The sequence below is a fragment of the Elephantulus edwardii genome, unplaced genomic scaffold (assembly GCF_000299155.1).
Source record: "Elephantulus edwardii isolate Elephantulus edwardi_28Jun2011 unplaced genomic scaffold, EleEdw1.0 scaffold00338, whole genome shotgun sequence".
Taxonomy (NCBI): domain Eukaryota; kingdom Metazoa; phylum Chordata; class Mammalia; order Macroscelidea; family Macroscelididae; genus Elephantulus; species Elephantulus edwardii.
Window position 1 is genome coordinate 1,178,295 of NW_006400088.1, and position 8,863 is coordinate 1,187,157.

The 8,863-nt window shown below is 36.6% G+C and overlaps 1 protein-coding gene across 1 annotated transcript in view; it reads right to left on the minus strand.

Moving 5' to 3' along the window:
* Positions 1-605: 605 nt before the first annotated feature.
* Positions 606-8,863, minus strand: part of ST18 (suppression of tumorigenicity 18 (breast carcinoma) (zinc finger protein)) — a 152,655-nt gene continuing 144,397 nt past the window's right edge. The window contains exons 17-19 of the mRNA XM_006901608.1: positions 6,931-7,034; positions 3,235-3,378; positions 606-1,383 (exon numbers count right to left, since the gene is read on the minus strand). Of these exons, the coding sequence (XP_006901670.1) occupies positions 1,243-1,383; positions 3,235-3,378; positions 6,931-7,034 (389 nt within the window). The 3' untranslated portion in view covers positions 606-1,242. The remainder of the gene's footprint in view (positions 1,384-3,234; positions 3,379-6,930; positions 7,035-8,863) is intronic.

The window sequence follows — 8,863 nt, forward strand, 5'->3', positions numbered from 1 at the left end:
CTCTATTTTCTGTAGATGAGTGCATTCGTGTGATGTACATGAGAGTATACACGTGGATTTGTGCGTGTCTATGCTCGTACACGTACTTTGTAGCACTTGCAGTTCTGTGGAAAGAATTTTTATTAATTTTGAAGTTGTCTTGTTGCTGAGAAGGGGTGTAACCAATATTTCCAACCCTGGAAATAACTACTCAGACTAAAGTAATATTTTCATGTGCAAATGAATTTTCCATTACTTTCCAGTCAACCCAGTAAAATAAATGCTATTTCAGGGGATATGTACAGAATTTTCTGTTTGGATGTGTTTGTTTTGCTAAGCACTGATTGACTTCTCTGTTGTCACTGGTCCCTTGTGCCAATGTACTGCAGGGAGGCCTGACTGGTCACAAGTCTCGTTTCTTCTCGTCTTGGGTAAGTGTGCCAACTAACTGAGATGACTTGAAAACAAACAGACAAATCTGCATCACTAGAAAAGCTTATGTTTCATTAAAACACTTCAAAGAAATAATTCATATTGACAAAATTGCACAACTAAGTTGAATACTTCGCCGATTGCTATTTTTAATTATTGCTAATAAATTCTCAACAGGCTGTTTTCCAAGGTACTGTGCTTTAGTGAGCGTGCGATTCCCACTAGTGGGCGCTATTTGATTTCTTGTTCTTTATTCCTCACATCTCACATCACAGCAAACATTTTCATAAATAGAAGAAAGCCAGTGAAAGGGGAAGAAAAGAACGCAAATATCAAAGAGACCATAGTGCAGTCCTTAGACAAAATTTCCTTCACACTTTTTGTTTCCTTCTTTAAACCCAGTAAGATACGTAGTTTAAATAGCATTTCTATTTAAATTCCATTGGAAAATAAATTAATAAACATACTTGTAAAAATATGGCAGACTTCAAAATGCAGTTAAAAGATAAATACCTCTTTGATTAGAAATAAATAAAGTATAAAAATGTCACATTTATTTTACGTATGCTTTACAAAAAACACAAAAAAGAAGAAATAAAAGAAAAATATATGAAAAATAAATAAGATTTAATATTTGACTGCATTGCTTTTAACCCAAACAATCTATCGTAGTTTTCCTTTCCTGTTTATGTCAGCTGGGGCAAAAATTAGTGCAATGTTGCAACTGTAGATGCAGTAGGTAATCTGCTGGATTTAGCAGTATGGGGAACCCCTCCTAGACCCACGTGGAGTTCTGCTGTTGGTGACTTCTGTTGCCGGCGAGCTGTGATTCTACACATGGATGCCCTTCACTGCCTGTTTGATACTTTCCAGCAGGGCTTTGCATTCTGGGGAATAGTCCCGCTCCAGATTGCTGTACATGTCTGTGAGTGTATTTACATATGCTTCGAAATTCTGCTCACTGATAGGCCCCTGTATGAAGACAAAAACTTATCAATCATCATGGCTCCAGCTGAGGTAACAGGAACCAGGAAAGCAAGTATGGATTCAAATGACTGAGGAAATTTGGGGGAAATAAAGTCAGATGGAAGGTAGGATTCGTCAGGGTAATATTCCGCTCCCCCACCCCCAATTGATAGAATTAGTGTGATTTATGGGAGCTCTGGTGGTGTAGTCCATAAGCATTGCCATTGACACAAAGTCAGCAGAAAATTCAAATCTATCACGGGCTCTGCAGGAGAAAGATGGCTAGTGTAATTGGTAGCCTTCAGAAAACTATCTGAAGGGTCAGCTATGAGTCAGTTCTGACTTGATGGCTGATTGTCACTAAACTATACACGATTTTTTTTGGCCAACTTGGTGCCACATAATGTAGATGCTAAGCCCCTCAGGGTTGTGGTACTTGAGAAGCTGCTTGGACTTAAGTTGCACATGAGCAAACTGTGTAGAAGGTAGATGCAGGTCACACTAAAGAGGGTAGTTGGTTTGTAAGAGCCAGTGCACGCAATAGCACTGGGCAAGACATCAATAATTTAAGATCATAGCTTGACTGTAATATCCTTTTTTATTTCCATGTCTGCCTTTTCTTGTACAGTACCAGATTTACAAAGGTAGGGCCTCTCTACACCTTTTCCTTCTTCTTCTTTTTTTTTTTTTTTGTGTGTGTATTGGCATTTCCTTTGCCAAAGGTGGTGCTTCCCAGGTCTGATACACTAAAGGTGTGCAACCTGAAGATGTGAATAAAAGAACATGCACCGACTCATAGGATACTACTCATCCAATTCTGGTGATGCCTCTATTTTCCCACCATTTTTTTGGGGGGGTGGGAGAGAAAAACCAAACATGGTATGAAAGAAGCACAGGCTTTGGAAGAAGAATTTAAAAATTTATGCTGTAATTGGTATTGTTATTTAGAAGTTCTTTAAATATAAGGGTCATGTTATTGGGCTAAGCTAAATGGTAGTCTTAGTCTGAGTGGTTTTATAATGTTCACAACTTCAGAAAACTTATCCTAAGAATATAAGCACATCCTTAAAGGCACTTAGTAAAGTAGACTTGCTTCAGTTTATTGATATGTGTGAAAAGGAAATGAATTTTCTGTAATTCTAAATGCATGTTATATCTTGAATACAGGCATAGATTTTGGAAATAAGGATTATCTAATTTTGTGCTTTTTAGTCTATGTGAGGAGGCCTAAAGTATATACTTCAGTGTGATCAAAGCATCAATTCTATTTGGAATTAAGTAATTTTTTTTAAAAAAAATTCTTATTAAGTTGGGTGAGTGACAAGGATAGTTACTTTCTAGATTTTGTGAGACATGATATTTTCTAATTGGAACATGGCTTTAATTGAGGAAACTTTAGCCTCCAACTTTTAAATTGTTATTATTACTCAAACTTCAAATAAATCTTCATCTCTAAATGACTGCTATGATATGAAAGATCCTTTGCTTAAACCCAAACCTCAGTGCTGTTGACTCAGCTCTGACTCATGACAATCCTCCATCAAGTTTCTGAGGCTGTCAACTTTAATGGAAGTGACTGATGGCTTTGGGCCACTGACTTTGACCTATGTGACCCACTGCACCACCAGGGTTCACTTCCCTAGGTAATACCTGTGGTAGAAACAATATTTAGCTTAATATAACATTTAAATACACTATGTGCAGATATTCTCTTCCTAGGGAAGTATCATCAGTTAGAAAGAGTCACAGAGACATTATGACCAATGACAATTCCTTGAAGGTAAGTATTCCTTACCAGTTGCAAAGTGACACTGTAAGCATGGCGAGGAGACACCACAGTTTCTGCTGTGGACTCACCATTTGTGGGAGCTGGATGTCAGCAAGGCTAGAAATGAGAGCTTGGCTTAGTCCAGCCAACTCCTTCAGCAAGCTCTCATTGTTCTGTTCGATAAGTTTGTTCTCCTCCTCTATGGTTTTCAGGTTACTCTCCATAGACGTGATCTAGGATGGAAATATCATGGGATTTAAATACGGAAGATTCCTTTCTGAGAGAGAATCATTGGCTGAATCTCCATGCCAAGGAACTCAACATGACAGAGCAACTTCTCTTCACAAAACTGTGACATCTTTCTGTAAGTTGTGGAATCAGATACTCAAATTCGTATCTGCAACCCAGATTTCTCTTGCAATTTATAGATTCAACATTTTCGAAAGACTATGCTGTAGGTGGCAAGAATGATGATACTTTGCCTCACAAACTTTAAAGGCCCTGTTGCTGGGAGAGGATGTTCCTTGGAGAGAAGACATGATGCTGGGAAGGGTGGAGAGTCAGCAAAGGACAGATAGACCTTCAACCATGTGGATTGATATAGTGACTGCTGCAATGGTCTCTTGGGTGTCAGGAAAGGTGAGGATGGCACAGGCTAGAACAGGGTTCAGATCTTTTGTTCATAGTTGCTATGAGTTGTACTCGACTCAATGGCACCTAACAACAACAACAACAACAACAACAACACCATTCTGTAGGTGTATGTAACTCAGTATGTTCAGAAACAAACCTCTGTCATTCTTTCCAGACCTGCTCTAGCACTCTTCTCAATAATTGAATCACTCCAACCTCAAAGATTTCTTGTAACCCTCTTTACCTCAGGTCTTAAATGTACTGGGCTTTATATTACAAATACCAATGTGGTGATCTCATCATCAGCTCAGTGTGGTGATCCTGGACATTCTTCAATGGGTATCCTGATTGGCCTCTCCTTCCTGTCTCCTACACTGACACCACAATGATCTCCTAGCCTGCAAGCTCAAAACCTTTAAGCAGTTCTGCTTTTTATTTTTTATTCATAATTAATACCAAGAGCCCTTCAGATGACATAGTAAGCTACTGTGAGCGGAACCTCCTTCTTTGATCCTTGACCATTGCATCTGGAGTTAGGCCACCGTCCTTGCTTTTCCTATTTCTGGCACACTCTTCTTTTTCACACCTGACTATTTCATCAACTCTGTAAGCCTCCCATTGGCATGTCTACTACTAACTGAGGCCCCTTTAGACCATACTATTTATTCCTAAAATCTGACTGCTTTTTAATCCTCCATTTCTCCTTACCAACCCTCAACATTTTCTTTATCCATAGGACTCAGAACTGTTTCACACAAACTCCCACAATTCTTGTACACCTTGGCTCCACCACGGTAGAGGCCTTTGCTCCTTATGATTTGAAGGCATTCTTGATTTTTCTAAGTCAATGCAATAGGCTGTCTCTATGGACCTGATCATTATTCCATTACTTCAGATGAGCTAAAGTGTTTCTGTAAAGACTTAAATGAATGTAGTGGGCACTAGGAAAATAGTTTGAATTTTTCTGGGAAAAGAATCAATTCAAGGGCACCTAAATTAAGATATGTTTCTATTGAATACTTACATATATATATATAAAAGTATTATAGAAATATTTTTTCTGTTTCCTTGGATTTTAATAAGACCAAATATTCTCTTATTGTTATTGTTCAGAATTACTATTTAGTCTATTGAATACTTTAAGTTCAGGGTAATCAGGTTTGTTGTTGTTATGAGTTATGACTCATAGCAACCTTATGAACTGCAGAGCTGATTTCTGTCCCATGCTGTGCCATTCTAATCATCTCTGATAACCTTGAGCCCATGACTGCAGTTACTGTGTCAACCCATCTTGTCTAGAGTTTTCTTTTCTTTTGCTGACCCTCTACCTTTCCAAGCATGATGCCCCTCTACAAAGAATAGCCTCTTCTAGAAACATACTCAAAGTAGGAGAGGCAAAGCTTTGTCATCCTTGCCTCCAAGGAGCTTTCTGGCTACACTTTCTCCATGACATATCTGTTTATTTTTTTGGCAATCCAGGGGATATTCAGTACTCTTCTTCAACATCACAGCTCAAAGGCATAAATTTTTCTGTTATCCTTCAGTGTCCAACTTTTAGATGCATAAGAAGTGACTGAAAAAAAATCATGGCCTGAATCAGGTGCACTTTAATCTTCAAACTAACATCATTACTCTTCAATAATTTGAAGAGGTCCCTAACAGCACACTCGTCCAATGCAATATGTCTCCTGACTTCCTGACCAAAGATGTTGACAGTGGATCCAAGAAAGAGGAAATCACTGACAATGTCAATCTTTTCACCATCCATCATGATGTTGGTGATTGGTCAAATGGTCAAGATTTTTGTCTTCTTGATATTGTGATGTAATTCATATAGAAATCTATTTTGTTTGATCTTCTGCAGCAAGTGCTTCAAGTTCCCCTCACTTTCAACAAGAAAGGTGCTGTCATCTGGATAAATGAGGTTATTGATCTTCTAATTGATTGTGTTTTCATCATCTTGATCCCTTATTTTTCTTCATAGAGTTTAACTTCTTTAATGATTTGCTTAGTGTACAGATTGAATAGGTATGGAAAAAGGATACTTTATTTGCTCCAAAAGTAGCCAAGGCAAAATAATGAGTAAGTTTGCTTGCAGCCAACAAAGTGGTAGATGATCTAAGGCAACCATCTTCTTTTAAAAAAATAACTTTATAATTAGAAATGCTTGGCATATTCACCATAAGATGCCACTATATTTTTAACCATAGGCTTAAAAGTTCGCTATTTCCTTTCCATCAAAGATTATAACTACTGCCTTTTTGCTCATTCGACTCCACCATGGTGGTCGGCAAGAACAAGTGCCTTACAAAAGGTGGCAAAAAAGGAGCCAAGAAGAAAGTGGTTGATCCATTTTCTAAGAAAGATTGGTATGATGTAAAGGCATCAGCAATGTTCAATACAAGAAAAATTGGGAAGACATTAGTCACAAAGACTCAAGGAATCAAAATTGCATCTGATGGACTTAAGGGTCGTGGTTTTGAAGTGAGTCTTGCTGATTTGCAAAATGATGAAGTTGCATTTAGAAAATTCAAGCTGATTACTGAAGATTTTCAAGGCAAAAACTGCCTTGGCATGGATCTTACCTGGGACAAATTGTTCTCCATGGTAAAAAATGGCAAACCATGAATGAAACACATATTGATGTCAAAACTACCAGTGGTTAGTTACTTCGTCTATTTTGTGTTGATTTTTAAAAAACACGCAAAAATCAGATTTGGAAGGCTGCTTATGCTCAGCATCAACAGGTCCACCAAATCTGAAAGAAAATGATATAAATCATGACCCAAGAGGTGCAGTCAAATGACTTGAAAGAGGTAGTCAATAAATTGATTCCGGACAGCATTGGGAAAGACATAGAAAAGGTTTGCCAGTCTATTTGTCCTCTCTATGATGTGTTTGTTAGGAAAGTAAAAATGCTCAAGAAGCTCAAGTTTTAATTGGGCAAACTCATGGGGCTATATGGTGAAGGTGGTAGCTCTGGAAAAGCTACTGGAGATGAGGCAGGTGCTAAAGTTGAACAAGCTTATGGGTATGAGCCATCAGTTCAATAATCTGTCTAAAATTCAGACTTTAGTAATTACAAATAAAAATTATTATTTGTGGAAAAAGATTATAATTACCATAAACATAATGAATTATAATTTTTATACCTGGGTTTGCAGTTTCATCATATCTGCTTCAATTTTAAGGTTGGATTCATTCAATTCCTTTATTTCTTCATCCAGATGCCTGATTTCTTCATCACTTTCTATACCTACAAAGAGTAAGGCTTTTAGTCTGTGCTTGAAAACTGTTGGAAATATCCCCTGTATCTTACACATTTGTAAAAATAGGTTTTAGGGTTTAATTCCATAATAAGAGAGAAGAGTGAGAATAGAAAAGTACCATCTAAAGTAGGTAGCTCCCTTCCACATATCCTGGGATAAAGATTTTTCAGTTAAATCTCTCTCTCCTACCCTCTGCAGATGGCTCTATTACACCTGTATCAAGGATGAAAACATGGAGTCTTAGACTAAACGATGGCACACTGATCATAGCACACCCTCAGTAACTTTCCTGATTTAAAGTGACAGAGACGGGAAGAAACTCTGAAGCCCCTGAGTGTGGACACAGTAAGCTCTCTGTATACAATATTGTAAGACTAGCTATGACATAAATTACACTCAGTAATCAGGCAGTCTGTATAATTGAGTTGGACAATACCAGTGAGTTCAACTGGTGAGAGCTGAAAGAGTATCAGGAACAGAGCTCAAAGATGAACAATAGGACTCTCTACTTGGACTTGGACAAGTAGTAAATGAAATCCAGGAAAAAAAACACATTGTTTTGAACTTACAACTCTTGATTTCTTTCTGCCTCAGCTTTCTTTATAGAGAGAAATAATAGCTTCCTGGTGAGAATTCATACAACAAAATGCAAAATTGTTGAACACGAAGGATATGTTCCTATTATTTTATAGAAAGGATATGAGTCCATATTTAAAGATTAAAATAGCCTGAGAAATGTAGTTTATATTAAGGACACTAGAGTCAAAGTTTAAAGTAATCTCACAGCAGAATGACAACTCTAAACCAAAATGATGGTCATTAACAGGGGTAAATGTAAACATTTGCATTTGGATAAGATCAGATAAGATCATAAGATTGAGTTCACATGACAAGATGGAATTGAAAATTACATTGTGCAACAAATTAAAATGTGCAACAATGTATGAATGAAAATTTAACTTTTCTGTAGGCTTTTGTTTAAATTACAATTAAAAGAAAAAACATGTGCAACAAATTAAAATGTGCAACAATGTATGAATGAAAATTTAACTTTTCTGTAGGCTTTTGTTTAAATTACAATAAAAAGAAAAAACATTTAAAAAATAAAATAAAATGTCATAAAAATGGTGAACCAAACTCATCTGCCTTTTGATTGACAGTGAAAACCCTTACACCAGGCCACTAGACTTCAGATTAGCTCACAAAAAAAAATATTTGCACAAGTATTATTCTCCTCTAAAAATAATTCATATGCAGCTAAATTTGTAACACTTCTTAGCAAAGATAAAATAATAAATGGAGAATGAAGATAGATTAATAGAAACAGAACAACTAGTGCACTATTCAGAGTCTCTTCTGAAATTCATTTTGGTCTTTTCCTCTGAGGACATTAATTTTTCTTCAATACCAAAGCTTAAATGTATCAATTCTTCTTTTATCATTCTTACTTATAGTCAAACTTTCAGATATATAGCAAATAATTGAAAAGGACATGCTTGAATCAAGTGAGCCTTAGTTGTTACACTGACAACATTACTTAGAGAGCTCCTCGGCAGCAGTGTTTTACAATGCAATGTGCCTTATCATTTCTTGACTGTTGCTAATAAGAATGCTGGTTGCGGATCCAAACAAAATTAAATCACTGACAATTTTAATCTTTTCTCCATCTATCATGATGTTGCCTATTGCCACACTGGTGCAGATTTTGTCTTCTCAATGTTGAGCTGTAATCCATATTGAAAGATATAATTTTTTTTCAATTTAGGTTGTTTATTTTTCATTTCAATGAACATCTACAGAGATTTTGGAATTCCAT